Here is a 14,874-nt window from a genome sequence, read left to right on the forward strand (position 1 = left end):
TGCTTGAGGCCAGAGCCTGTTGGGTCTGGTACTGTGCTCAGCTGGCCTCTTTACGGCCTAGGATCAGACTTGCAAAAAGCATCTGAGATAAACCTACTTAGTCCCGATGTCATCTGCTCTCTAAATTTTCCAGTAGAAATTTAAATAAATTAGGATTCCGAAGACGGCCTTCCAGCCCCCGCTCCACAGGATCTGCTGGGGGAGTGATTGGTGTTTCTTGAGGTGCTGATTGGCTTGTAAAATGCTGTTTATGGTAATACAGTTGGTTCTCTAAATCCGTGGGTTCCGCACCTGTGCATTTAACCAACTGCAATCAAAAGTATTCAGGGGAAAAAAAATTGAACATGTACTTTTTTGTCATTATTCCATGAACACCACAGCATAAGAACTACTTATATAGTATTTACCTTATGTTAGGCACTGTAAGTAACCTAGAGATGATTTAGCATATAGGAGGATGTACACGGATTATAAGCAAGTACTAGGCCATTTCACCTGAGGGTCTTAAGCCTATGTGGATTACGGTACCCATGGGGATCCTGGAAATGACCCCCCCCCATGATACTAAGGGATGCCTGCCTGGACTCCGCAGCCTCATAGAGCATCCTCCCTTTAGGCTCCCAGGCATAACGTCTCCCAGGCACCAAGTCAAGGTAGTGGGCTGCAGTCAGAACTTCACAGGCTTAGCTTTTTTTGCTGGTTTGCTGTGAGTATTCAGGAAAATAAAGAATATTATCATTCCTGTTTGTGCCTGCCTAGGAGTCTAAGGACTGACCACTGGACTGCCTTAGACCCATAAAAACTCACAACAATCCCAGTCAGCTCCACACCAGCTTTCTACCTCTGCTTCTATAACTCCCACCCCCAACCCCTCAACCTCAGTTCCACGTATTCGCCTCATGGAATGAGGCTCCTAAAATGTAGGCGGGAACTGCCGCAGGTGACAGCCACAGCAGAGCACAAGGCAATCCCAGTCTCAGACAGGCCAAGACCACGCAAGGACCTCAAATGCACAGTCTGGGACACCTGTCTGGGGACACACCCACTTTGAGGCTGGGACTGTGTGCTCTCCCACAGCAGGGACGGAGCCGTCTGGAGGCAGCCTGAGACGACCAATGAAGCCTGCTCCGACTGGCACGGGCTGGGTAGAGGGCAGCCTTTCCTTCTTCCTAATCTCCTTGATCAGCTTTACTCACAACTTCACACCAAGGGCTCAACTCTGAAATCCCCCATAAATCCCTGGGAGCCCACTGGAAGCTGGACCCTCACGGAATGAGTGCTGAAAGGGCAAGGGAAGAGGGCAGATGTCCTCAAGGGTTCACAGTGGTCATTCCTGTCAGGGCCCTCACGGCACAATGGGCGGCACACAGCACCGGCAAGCGAAGTCACAGTTTGTGCCCATTCCTCCCGTGTGACCACCAGCATTGGTGGTTCAGTGATAGCATTTTCACCTGCTGTGTGGCCACCAGCCAGGGAATCAGTATGGTGTGGGGCGTTCCTGCTGACACAGGCAATCAGCAGGCCCTGCTGGAGTGACAGGAAGCAGCCTGGGGTTTAGGCTGCAGCCGTCACATGTCAGCTCTGTCCTTCAGGCCAGGGAACGTCCTTCTTGGGGCTTACTTCATCTGTGGAGTGGGGACACTAGGGCTCAGCTGGCAGGCCTGTGGGGGTGAACACCTACTCTAGGTGAAGGCTGAAGCAGCCTTTGGTACAATTCCAGGTACACAGTGGTCCTCACTGAATGTTCGTTTCCCCCTTGCTGTGCCCAAATATCCCACCTGGCCAAGTCTCCCAGCAGGTGGACCCTTGCTGCTCTGGTGGCCAGGACATCAAGACAGATGTCTTCACCTGTGTTAGCAAGGCCAGAGCCGTGGGCTGGCTGTCTACAGCAGCTCAGCAGACGCCTCCCATGGCGGCAAGCACTGGGGCCTCTTACCCAGCTGCATCCAACCTGGGGAAACCAAAACACCCCACAGCCCAGAAAGGAGACACAGAGGCCTCCGAGCGTCAGCTTCCACTCCATCATGGCAGGGACGCAGTCCCAGCTGGGGAAGCCTCAGTTTAGGTTTTTAGCTCTCATGAACAAAGCAACAGGTACGCACGTGGTTGCAATGTGTTTAATTTGTGCTGTGCACATTGGACACCGCGTGACACCAGTGTCAGCCCCCTGAGCGCACCCCATCCCCCACACAAGGGAGGATGGGGGATGAAGGTTCAAGGACAGGGAGGGACAATAAAGAGCTCTGTGTATTTTTGGCCACTCAGAGGTGGGGAAAGATGCTCCCCAACTTCGCTCACACTCACAGGCTCAGCCGGGACAGGAGAGGGGTGAAGGGCGAAGGGCAGGAAATGTGACTGCCCCCCAGGGATGTTACCTCTGCCACCGGCCAGGGACAGGGAACAGCTCTGATCAGCTGGGTGCCTGGCTGCCAGCTGGCTACTTTTCCTTGGTGAAAGCAAGCGAAGATACAAGAGCCAGGAGCAAGCTCAGCAAAGTCTTTGTGGCTTCCTTCAGGTCAGCTTCCAGGCTCATCTTCCCGCTGGGAAAGCTGAACTGCCTGGGGCCCTGCAAGCTGCAGGAGCTGCACCTCAGGACCAAGGTGTGCTCTCTGGAGGACCTTCCCGGGTCAGAGGGGTTACCAGCAGGGCTACCTGACAATCACCCAAGACCCCGCTTGTCCCTCTGCTCAGCTGTGGCCCACCTGTTTGGGCAGAGGCAGAGGGGCTGGCCTCACTTCCTCTGTCCTCTTACACACATGCACACATTTAGGAGGCAAGCAGTTGAGGACAAAGGAACACGAGGGACTTGCCCAGCCTGACAATTCTGAAGAAAGACCTTTTCCCCAGGCGGAAGCAAAAGAAGAAAAGCTGCAGAACAGCATCCTCACAGGCAGCTCCGTGAGGCCCTCAGGAACCCGCCTTTCTTCCCCAGAGCTGCAGCCATCAACATCCCCAGCAGGGTCCAGAAGAGCCGCCAAGGGGGCAATGGGGTCCTCCAGGTCTCCCCCACATCGATCTGCTTCTCAGGAAACGATGTCAGGCCATGGCTTCCACAGAGCAAGGGCTCCCCGACATGTTCTGGTTGGCAACGCCCTGCTGGTGGAGGTGTGGGTCTGGACACTTCACGCTCAGTCACACCTGGAGGTACAGCAGTCCACGGCGGCTCTTCCAGAGGCCTCAGGACGAACTCCCTGAGCAGGCGGAGGCTGCTTCCCGGTGCAGCTGTGTGGCCGCAGGGCTGTTAGCTGTTGTACAGGGGAATCACCCGGGTGATCTCCCGCCGGCAGATGGGGCACCTCTTGGGCTCTGGCAAGGCACGATAGCACTCACGACAGGCACACACGTGGCCACACTCCAGAAAGACACAGGACTTGAAGTTGCTCAGACACACAACGCAAGCACTCTTGAGGCTCTCCCTGTCCTCCGGCGAGGCTTGGCTCAGCAGCTGGGCCTCGTGCTCCCGGAACTCCTCCTGCATCTGCTCCAAGCGCAGGCGCTCCTGCCGCTGTAGGTACTGCCTCCGGAGGATAAAGAAGAGGGTGGCACACGTGGCAAAGCCAAACACCAGGGCCAGGATCTTCCAGAGCCTGACGCTCGACTCCTGCCTCTGCAGCAGGCTGTCAAAGTCCTGGCTGCTCAGATAGTACTGCATGCCTTGTTTGGGGGGCTGCAGGCGGACGGAGTTATTGTCCAGGACCAGTTCTCCAACCCCGGTGAGCGTGGCCCCCACCTTCAGCATCTCCTCAGTCTCCTGGATACCTTTGGGCCGCTCACCACTGATGTAGTGGCCAATGACATCCGTGAAGGACTGGACTGAGGGGTGGAACTTCTCGTACACAGTCTCTAGGCCCAAATCCACGGAATCCAGGGGCTTCAGCACTCGCACGGCCACATCCACACCATCCTCGTGGGGCACCAGATCAAAGGGCACTGTGTTGGTCCTCTGGTGAATGATCTTTGAACAATCATTCCTAAAATAACAGAACTGAAGATGAAACAAAGGGTAGCAAGTACCAAGCACTGAGGCAAGGTCAGAGATCACCTAAGCACCAGGAAGACAGGACCAAAGCAGAGCAGCCGGAGACTACAAGTGAAATCACTAGCAAGACCTCAGCATAGGGAGGCTCAATTCCTTAGGTCCTCAGGTAGCACCAGTGGGCAACAACTAGTGTCACAGATCACCTTTATCATTCATTCCCCTTTGCCTCTGTCAAATAAGTAAGACAAAAACCTGCTAGGATCAGATGGGAAAATGGTACTCCATGCAGTGGTACAAAATTATTTTAAACACTGAAATCATTAATTTGTAACAGTGGTTCTTAAACCTTAGTATGTGTAAGAATCAACGGATTCCCAGGTTCCCCATGCTGTAGATTCTGGCTTGGTAGATGTGGAAGTAGGCCTAAGAATCCTCATGGTAGCAAGCTGCCTAGGGGATTCCGATAGAGACTGTAATGGTTTGTGTCTGGGCGCCCCCCCAAAGCATCGTGCAGTCATGGGGCGGGCTTCTACAGTTTATGATTGATTCATGGTCCAGTGTTGGGATTATGGATGTGAATGCTACACCCACCCCTGGGCAGATAGTTTACATACAATGTAAGGGAGGGAAAGAGGTTGCTTACCACTGCTCTTACTTTTTGCTCTTGTTGCCTTTGCTGTTTTCTGCCACCATGAACTTTTGCCCTCCACCATGTGCCATTCTGCCTTGGAGCCAAGTATGGACTGAACTTTCACAAACTATAAGCTAAATAACCTTTCCTTCTTAATTTTGGGCACTGGGTATTTTGTCTCAGCAACGAGAGAAAAGTAAGTAAGATAGAGGCCCACTGAGCACATCTAGCAATCAAGATGCTGGTCTACAACCTGTCTCGGGGGCGGGGGAGGGTGAAAGACATGGCAGCAGCAGGCAGGACCCAGAGTCTGAACAGACCGGATGGAGGGTTTCACAGGACACCTACCAAAGGTGGGTTGTTCTATTCCACACCATCTTGTGCTCCTGAAGCGTCAGCCGCTGAATCACCCCCTTGCAATTTTCCACAAACTGGCTGTTCAGTGTTTCCTTGACAGATCGCACAGCTCCTAAGTGGAAACAAATCACTTGATTTCTAAAGCACAGTTCTGTCATCTCCTGAAGGTAATTCAAAACGTGTCTTCCGTTCGAGTTACATTGATTAATCAAAATGACAGCATCTATGCTACCACAGGGTAGGCTTTAGGAGAACTCTGGTAAATACCTTACATAGTTAACATCATTTAAGACTTACATAATCCCTAAAATAATCAGGCTATGAAAGGTTTGATAATCTTGTCCATCGTCAGATATAAATGCCCCAGGTTTTTACTCCAAAGTACCTTCTGAACTACGGCCCCAACAAAATAGAGACACTTAATGTTAGCCAAGACAACCTTTGTTAAACTTTTGGAAGAAGGAGGTTGTTTTCCATTTGTCACTAAACAAACATACCTTCAATAACAGCATAAGGCACACACTTTCCAGGTGCTTCTGAAAGAATATTCTTTAAGTCTTCACCCAAGTGGATTTTCTTAGCTCCCTAAATGCAAAAAAACATACAAAATTGTTCACTGATTACTGACATGCTCAATCAAAAGTAAGGGCAAAAAAATGATTGTTTGCTTGTTTAATGTTGCAAGAATGAGGAAACTGGGCAGGAAGGAGACCACAGAAAATCTGATTTCAAAGTTTGTCCCAGAATTTTCAGCATGTAAACAGGTCGAGGAATTCTTCCGCCCTCCTCCCTTACCACACAATGGAGTTGCCAATACACATTTATCCATTTAAAAAAACAACACCCCATTCACTCATTCATTCATCCATTTTGGTACCAGGAATCAAACTCAGGACTCTGCGCTTGCCAGGCAGGCGCTATGCTGCTGAGCTATATCCCCGGCCCCAATAACACTCCTTTTAATTTGAACTTTTTTTTACTGAAAATATAAAAGGTACTAGTCAATTTGCATACTGCTAATTAAACATCATTTAATTTCTTTTTGACAACAGAGAGCTATGTCCAAAAAGTTAAGGTATAAAGCACCTAACCTCTTGCCTAGTACATGACAGGGTCTCAAGAAATGGCAGGTACTGTTAACACTGAGTCTTATACACTGAAGCTCTGCGCTGTACATTATCACAAAGGGGTGCCCTTGCTTTATTAAGGCTAGTCTCTGTTAACTGGTGTCCAACACTGTTCTATTTTTTTGTTTTTGTTTTTTATTCCAGTACCAGAAATCGAACTCACAACCTTGCACTTGCCTGGCAGGCGCTGTGCCACTGGGCTAAATCCCCAGCCCCTTGACACTGTTCTATTTTTAACTTTCTTTCTTTAGTCTTACAATGAAGCAAGCACAGTTCCTTCTGCTGCTGTGTTCTTCCAACATTCCCTAGCTCTCCTACCTCCCTGTGTTGCATCTTCCCTGTATTACTTTCTTCCATGTGATCCCATCTGATCAAGTGTCTACTGTCTGTCTAGCTGTACTAGAATGGAATCTCTTCTAGTGCCAAGAACAGTGCCTGACACACAGCAAGCACTCAATATATTTTGAAAACTGAAGTAGTGACTTATGAAGTACTTATATATACTATGTACCAAGCACTATGTTAAGCATGTTAAATGCCTAAACCTACTTAATGCTGACACCGCCTCACAGAGCAGGCATTATTATCTTCAATTACCAAAAAAAAGGAGCTGGGGCTCAGACAGGTAACGTTATTTGCCCAAAGTCACACAGCTAGTAAAGAATCCAACACAGGATGGCAGATGAGAATTTTAAGAGGTAGAGGGATGGAGAATATGGTCAGAAAAATCCAGAGTTGACTAAAGTAAGCTTCAATTTATCTACTGTGGCTTTGGGCAGATTAGTTTTTACCTGAACCTCACTTCCCAAAACAGTAAAGGTTGGGGAAAACACAGGATTTTTAATGTAGATTAAACGAATTTTAAGGTGTGGAACAGTTCAGCCCAGGGGATGGCACTTGAGGAGCATGCAATAAATACGCCTTTCAATCACAGTGAGAAACACGTAAGCTAAGACACAAACCCTACTCTGAAAGTTTTGTACTTGAACCAAGAAGAGAGAATCTACAATATTAGAGACCCCAAACCTTTTTCCAGGAAGGGGTTGCTTCATTTTCTTTCAGAAAGTAATTGGCAAAGCTTTGAAGGTCACACAATGGTGGGGCCTAGAGAGTCCTCTGCTTCAAACAATCTCATATCCAACCCTCTTGAAGCTGAATTGGTTTTAGAGTCAGAAAGTGAAGCATCAATTACACTCAGAGCTGATCAGGCGTAATTTGATTGTGTAAGTAGGTGAACAACAGGGCAGCTGGAATCTCACTAGAATGCCGTTTGCACAACAAATCCAATAGCCTCATAAAGTGGTTCATTCCAGATTCCAAAACTTCTTTTCCTGCATTTGTTTCCCAGCCCTTACTGAAATCAATCTGATGATACAGAAATTGGGTTTGGGAATCCACCTTTTCTGTAAGTATCAACTTAGGCCTTTGGCCACTGAATTGTGAGACTCCACACAAAACACACCCACCAATATTTATTGAGTACCTATGACTTGTCAAGCACTGAGTTAGAACTCAGGAGAAAAGAGAAAAGGTAAGATCCTGTCTTTGACCTAAAGAGGTCAATCTCATGCTTGCTTCCGCAGCACACACAGGAAAGTCAGTCTCTCTAGATGGGTCCCACAATCCCAACAAAGCAATGTGGTCTATCAGAAAGTCTTGCCTTTGGGCTCAAAGGACCTAAGTTTAAGTTCCATGCTAACTGGGTATATGACCTTCCCTCTGAATCTCTCCTGCTTTCCAACTGAGGGATAACTGTCATTTAATCTGTCTCAGAAAATTATTGTACAGAAAAAATGAAAGAGATGGAAATGTGCTGTGAAAACTGTAAAGTGCAGTTCCAAAACGTTTTATTTTTTAAAGTAACTAAATATGCCTGGGTGTGGTGCCTCTGACTAATAGAGGTACTCTGGGAGGCTGTGGCAGAAGGCCTGAAAGTTCAAGCTCAGCCTGGGCAACTTAGAACTCTCGAAATTAAAGGGCGGAGCGGGGCTGGTATATAGCACAGTGTGAAGACCCTGCGTTCAAGCTCCAATACCAGGGAAGAAAAAAATCCCCTATAATATAAAAAGGGACCGTTTGTAGAAGTAGCTGAGTGGTTAACGGGTCTTTACACTTGCTCTTCCTTCGGTCTGAACTGCTCTTTACATACCTGGATGTCATGCTTGCTTTGGCAACACATATACTAGATACCTGGATGTCCCACCCAAGTCCTCCGGCTCTCCAAAAACTGTCACCTTTTAAAACAGCAACCCCCCAAGCATTTCCATTTTCCCTCTTCCTAAAGCACGTCTCAACATGTCACATCCATACCACCTGATAAAGTGTTTATTATCTGTGTATGTATTTCAATGAACTCTCGGGGAGGCGGAAACTTCTATCTGTTCTACTCGATGCCTGGTGCACGGCAGGTGTCCCAAAAGTATTTTTCAGAATAAATTAATGATAAACTCGAAAGTCAAGAGTAACGAGAGGATCCCTGGAGAAAAAGGGATGGCCAGAGTGGCCGGTATCACAGACCCCAATTGTGACGCTAGCTCCTCCACTGACTGCCTGGGGGACACCCGCTCAGAGCCAGGTTCCTCTTCTGGACAGTTTCCGACTCTGGAGCGGTCCAGGCGAACCATGGGCTCCCCGTGACCGGGGCAGAGATGACCTGGCTGAGTCCAAGGCGGCGCCAGCACTGACCTTGAGCTCTTGGGCGACCTGGGCCTTCTGCCGGTACACGGAGTACAGGACGGCGGTGACGACAGAGCTGGTGCCCAGGAGGATAAACTGCCCCAGCGAGGGCCGCCCCCCGCCCTCCATAGCGACGCAGAGCCCGGGGTGTAGACTGTACGCGGGGGACAGCACCTCGACTCCCCCGCTTCGCCGCCCTCCACCCTCTTCTGAACCCCTCCGAGGACCCTTCCGGGAAACCACCAGACGGTCGCCCGAAAATGACGTCACGCCGAAACAGGAAGTAGTGATGTGGGAAGCAAGGGGGACCGGAAAACGGGGTTGCTAGGGTGACCGCTGAGCTGCTTCGGCTTCCGGGAAAATAGGTGTCCGCCGGCTGCTGTTTGGGGGCGGTTTTGCGGAACTCCTCGACCTCCTTTCGCTTAGTGACTGTTTCTCTTCAGCGTGGGGCTCATCGGCTGTTACTTGTCCACGCCTCCCTCTTCTCGTCCCTCTGGTTTTTATGGGTTTATGAGGTCTCCGCCATTAGATTGGAGGGGAAGAATTTCGTGTTAAGCACTTAAGAGTGTTAGACAGTTAAGATTTAGGGCAAGCCTGGAGACCTGGACTTTATTCTGTAGGTGACAAAGCAGGCTGGAGAGGTTAGGGGATGTACTCAAAGCTGTACTGCTGAGGAATTTACCCAACCCCACAAGCCCTTATCTCTACTTCAAAGCGGTAGATCATGACCCCTAAGTAGCCTCTTAATCTGCCATCACCACGTAGAACAGTATATTGTTTATTAAATAATTGTAGCAGCAGTTATTGAGTGCCTATTTGTGAGGTACTGTTACATAAAAGCTTTAAGGTCTCCATTTAATACAGCTACAGTGCAGATTACAGATGAGGAAACTGAGGCGCACTGAACGGGCTCAACATCATACAACTAAAAGTAATGGAGACGAGCTTCAAACCCAGGTATTCTGTCAAGGACCCTTTTCTGGCCACCATAACACCTCTCCTTCCTAAAATAATCAGGGATACCTAAAAATCTTATCCTGAACATCAGCCTGCAAAGCAGTTGTTCATTAATCTATTTCTTACAGGTTATACTTTACATTCTTGAAAATACAAGGATGTGCATATTGACCCAAATCAAGATTACTCATTGCTGCATTGTTTTTTAATAATAAAAGAATGAAAACAACCTACGTGTTAGCAAGACCCAACTGATTAAATAAATTGTAAACGGACTACAGAACTGTATGACCCCACTTAATTTTAAAAGGGAGAAGAACATGTTTGCCTGTCTCTGGAAAGATTCACAGAAGCTAATCATAATTAATTTTTTCCACAGAAGGAAACTGGGTGGCTAGACAAAGGTATTTTTGTGCCTTTGGAATACAAATGTATGGCATAGTTTGAATTTATAAAACTTGAATTTTAAAAAGTCCAGTCAAGCCAGGTGTGGTGGTGCACACCTGTAATCCCAGCACTCAGGAGGCTGAGGAAGGGGGATCAATGCAAGTTTGAGGCCAGCCTCAGCCACAAAGTGAGCTCAAGGCCAACCTGAACTGCATAGCGAGACCCTGTCTCAAAAAGACCAAAAAAAAAAAAAAAAAAAAAAAAAATCCAGTCATCCCACAACCAATAATTCCAAAGGGTCCCCTACATCCAAGGCTCTGGGAATATAACCTCACTCAGCCTGGCTTATGTCTCTGGCTACTTAGGTTCTGATGAGGAAGTGGCTACGAGCAGAGATACCTGTTGTCCCAGGCCTAGTGTGATTAAGGCTAGCAAAGTGCCACCAGAGGCATACAGTTGTCGGGATGCTGTTTATTGTCACTTAGAAAGAGATTTGAGTTATGTCAACAGAAGGGAGGATGAAGTGGTAGACCAGGATGGGAATAAGGAAGACTTCACACACAGGGGAAAGATGAGCCCAAGGGCAAAGCTAGCAAGAGATGGCTAGAGCCAGGACATGTGACAGAGCTCAAGGAGCATGTAATTTAAAAGAGTTGAGGTCATACCGTATAGGACCCTGAATGCCAAAGCAAAACTTTAAAGTCCATCATTTTTAGGATGAGATCCAGTAAAGCTTTTTGAGGCAGAGCAAGGGCATGATCTAGCCTGTTTTGTTTTTAATAATCAAAATTCCCGTATCCTTACACAGCAAGGGAAAGAACAAAAAGAAGGCCATAAAATTGAAAATGGGGGGAATGTCTCCCTCACAAATAGGTTAGAGAGTCTTTTTATGGTTCTGTCTATCTTGGGCTTTCTTGTTTTATCCTTCAGGTCCTTTTATGGGTTTCTTGGAAGTTTGTTTTAAAAAAATAAGACAGTTTGGTTTTAAATAACTCTGCCCCTTTTGCCAAAGGCTGAAATCATTCATTAGCCATGCTGAGCACATCATATTGGGCCAGTTTGAAATTTACATCATGTCAGCCTTGTTAGGCTGGCTGATGAGACTTGAGCAACTTCAGCGGCAGCCAGATGTCCCTAGGGAACCATTTCCAGCTTGGATTGGCTGTCCTCACTGAATCACAAGTTAAAATGCCCCCCTAACTTGGACAAAGTGAGCTAAGTTCCTAAGGCACCAGGCAGAGCTTCTAGGAGGTGGAGTTGCTGACCTGAGACAGACAAGTTAGTAAGGACAAGACTACCACTGGAAGCATGTCACCCTAGACTTAAATTCACATATGCCTTCAGAAGACCAAAACTTCCTTGGAAATCACTGGGTAAATGCTTCTTAGGCATTCACCAAGGGTCAAATGGAAGATCAGTCGTTTTAGCATCTGCATGAATATGACGAGTGCCATGGGAAACAGGAAATAGAAATATGTTGATAATAGCATCCAGCTTCCTTACCGAACATTCCCTTACATAGTTATCAAAAGTTATCTAATATATGCAGCATATTTTTTGTTGTGCAAGGGATCAAACCTAGGCCCTTGCATATGCTAGCTAGTCAAATGCTCTACTACTGAGCGATCTCCCAGCTTCATAACATCTCTCTCTCTCTCTTTCTCCTTGACACCTGAAACTTATGAGAAGTTTATTTGGTTCATGGTTTCAGAGAGTTGAGGCCATGGTCAGCTGGCTCCAAGGCAGAAATGGCACAGTGGAAGGGCACAGTAGAAGAAAGGTTCTTAACCCATAGAAGTCAACAAGCAGAAAGAGAAAAGGGATCTGTGGGGCACAAGAATACAGCCTTCCAGGTTATGCCTCCAGTGGTTCTTCTCCTCCCATTCTGCCCGGCCTCCTAAAAGCACATTCATCTAGGCACTGCCCTGGCGAGTATAGAACCCCACAATCCAATCACCTTCCAAAAGCCCCACTTCTGAATTACCCACATAATCATTTTAGATCTAAACTATAGCCATTTAATCTGTTGGGGTGGGTATTTGTTTCGTTTCTGCTTTTTGTTTTGTTTTATGTTTTGTTTTTTGAGACAGAGTCTCACTATATAGCCTAGACTGGCCTTGAACTCACAATTCCCCTGCCAGAGCCCTCTGAGTGCTAGGACTACAGGTGTGCACCACCACTCCCAGCTTCAGCCCAAACATATTTTGAATGAGCATTCACGCCATGCAGTGTTCCTTCCCAGGTACACAGCGGGGCACAGAGGTGATGTGCAAGACCTACTCTCTGACCTTGCAGAGGTGGTATGGGGAGAGGTATTACGATGAAACCCTACCAATTTGTAAAATAAATCTGAGATTTCATAAAATGGAACACACTATAAAACAGATCAGAAATAAATACAGTTATAAAAAAAATGAAAAGCAGCTAACAGGAGCAGGAAAATACCTAGTAATAGGCACCTAGGATGAGTCAGTCATCCAGTTGAACCCCATCTTGACCGTGAGCTTCCCAGTGGCCATGTCAAAAAGGAAGTGTGGGGGCTGGGAGTGGTGCTTCACGCCTATAATCCCAGCACTGGGGAGACTGAGACAGGAGGATTGTTGCAAATTCAAGACCAACCTGGGCTACAAAGTGAGCTCAAGGCCAGCCTGAACTGCATAGCAAGACCCTGTCTCAAAAAGACCAAAAAAAAAAAAGGAAATGTGTTGGGGTATGGTTTAGTAAAGGCAGGACAAGCACCCAAAGACTACAATTCAAGGCAATTTGTGTAAAGCCAAAAGAAGGAATCATGTTTATCTACCCGTCAGTGAGTTGATCCACTTTTTATCTATGATGTTGCTGCTGTCAGAAGCTCAGGGAAGAATGTTGGCTTTGAGGATTTCCTAAAAGAGGTGACATGAAGCGGAGGTCAGGTCCATACCCAGTGGGTTCAATTTCTCAGTCTCCTTTGGACCAGTGGGCCTTATTTACCACTATCCAGCCAAAAGTTCCAGCAGAGAAGGTGGGAGATCTTGTGAAAAGAAGACGGGTCCCCACAGATGGAGTGATGGGCTGTGGCTTCCCTAGCACCGCACACCGCAGGAGAAGGGTGAGTCTCTGGGGGCGAGTGGCCAGTCCTGGCTTCACCACGAAATCCCACTAGGCAGTGTTAGGGCACAGGCACTGTACTTTTCTAACAGCTTTATCAGCACACAATAAACTGTACATGTTTAAAGTGCACAGTTTGGTAAGTTTTGACAAATGTCTACGCCCGTGAAATTGTCATAATCACAACAATGAATATATCCATCACCCTCCAAGCTCCAGTAACCTTTTATAATCCCTTTCCTACATCACTTACCCTCAACCATCCCCAGGCAACCACCAATCTGCTTCCTATCTCTTTAGATCAGTTTGCAAAAGTGGAATCAAACAGTATAGCCTCTCTTTTCTTGGACATAGAGTAGGATAATCTCACTTGGAATAATTACTTTGAACTTTTCCAAGTTGTGTGTATTAATAACAGTTGATTCCTTTTTTATTCAAGCAGTACTCAATTGTATGAATATATAATTTGTTTATGTTTCTTAGGGTTTGTGTCTTGATGTCCTCCCAAAACCTCATGTGGTCGTAAGTGAAGCTTTTTCATAGGTGGCCAGATCTAGAATGTGGGACACTGGAATTGATTCTCGGTGCAGTGCTAGGATCAAGGGCACTAGGGTTAAGGATGCGAGTGCGGCCCACCCTAAGGATTCTGGATAAGCTGCAAGGGATAGAAAGAGCTGTGTTTGTCCCTTGTTGCTTTGCTATCTTCTGCCCATTATGAATTGTTCTCTTCTGCAATGCCTGTCTGCCTTGGGGCCAGCTCATTAGGGACTGAAACCTCCACAAACTATGAGCTAAATATCATTCCCTCCCTTAACTTGTGGGTGTTGGGTATATTGTCCCAGCAATGAGAAAAGTAACTAAGGCACCATTTAACTATTGATGGACATTTGGATTGTGTATAGTTTTTAGTTATTTCAAGTAGTTCTATAAACATTTATGTTTTTATTTGTCTTGGTCCAGTCATGTGCTGTGTCTCTTGGATAAACTCCTAGGACTGCAGAGGCTCGATCACATGCAATTGAGGGAATCCGCTGGTTCTAAACAAGTCATTTGGTCCCTGGAAGGCACCAGTACCCAGGGGTCAGGAAAGTGTGAACTGGGAGAGACTTGGAGTCGGGTGCCCTGAGTCCTAAATCAGGCGCTGCTGTACACCTGCCATGTCTCCTCTGGCAGGACCCATCATCTGCTGGAGTCTCAGCTTCTCACCTGTAAGCTGGGGAGATGGAAGGAGGTGCTTGCTTTGGTGTCTTTCAGGTGGGATTCTATTCAAGCTACTTAAAAATAAGAGAAAGAAGCTTAAAAGAAATTACTTAACCATTCCCCCAAATGTTTGTACCATTTTACATTTACACCAGGAGTGTATGAGACTTTACACAGGACTTCCATGGCCTCACCAACATTTGGTATGATCAACCTTTTGATTTTTGAACATCCTTTTTTTTTTTTAAGAGTAGGAAAATTTACTGGAGAAAAAGAATGGGAAATAGGAATAGGAAATAGGAACAGGGAATAAAAATAGCTCCTGAGCCAGGCATGGTGGTGCACGCCTGTAACCCCAGCACTCAGGAGGCTGAGGCAGGAGGATCGTTGTGAGTTAGAGTCCAGCCTGGGCTACAAAGTGAGCTCAAGGCCAGCCTGAACTGCACAGCAAGATCCTGTCTCAAAAAAAAAAA

The 14,874-nt window shown here is 47.1% G+C and overlaps 1 protein-coding gene and 1 long non-coding RNA gene across 2 annotated transcripts; one reads left to right on the forward strand and one right to left on the reverse strand.

Annotated features, from left to right (window-relative positions):
• Positions 1-2,101: 2,101 nt before the first annotated feature.
• Positions 2,102-9,030, reverse strand: Mul1 (mitochondrial E3 ubiquitin protein ligase 1). Its single transcript, XM_005394681.2, has 4 exons — positions 8,780-9,030; positions 5,465-5,552; positions 4,959-5,079; positions 2,102-3,971 (listed from the first exon to the last, which is right to left on the reverse strand). The coding sequence occupies exons 1-4, from the start codon at positions 8,897-8,899 to the stop codon at positions 3,242-3,244; spliced, it is 1,059 nt and encodes a 352-aa protein (XP_005394738.1). The 5' UTR covers positions 8,900-9,030; the 3' UTR covers positions 2,102-3,241.
• A 142-nt stretch (positions 9,031-9,172) lies between these two features.
• Positions 9,173-10,010, forward strand: LOC102019350. The gene is made up of 2 exons (XR_262632.2): positions 9,173-9,727; positions 9,856-10,010. It is a non-coding gene; the product is annotated as an uncharacterized LOC102019350 (long non-coding RNA).
• Positions 10,011-14,874: the final 4,864 nt, after the last annotated feature.

The sequence above is a fragment of the Chinchilla lanigera genome, unplaced genomic scaffold, assembly GCF_000276665.1.
Source record: "Chinchilla lanigera isolate Chin_1 unplaced genomic scaffold, ChiLan1.0 scaffold00051, whole genome shotgun sequence".
Lineage (NCBI taxonomy): Eukaryota > Metazoa > Chordata > Mammalia > Rodentia > Chinchillidae > Chinchilla > Chinchilla lanigera.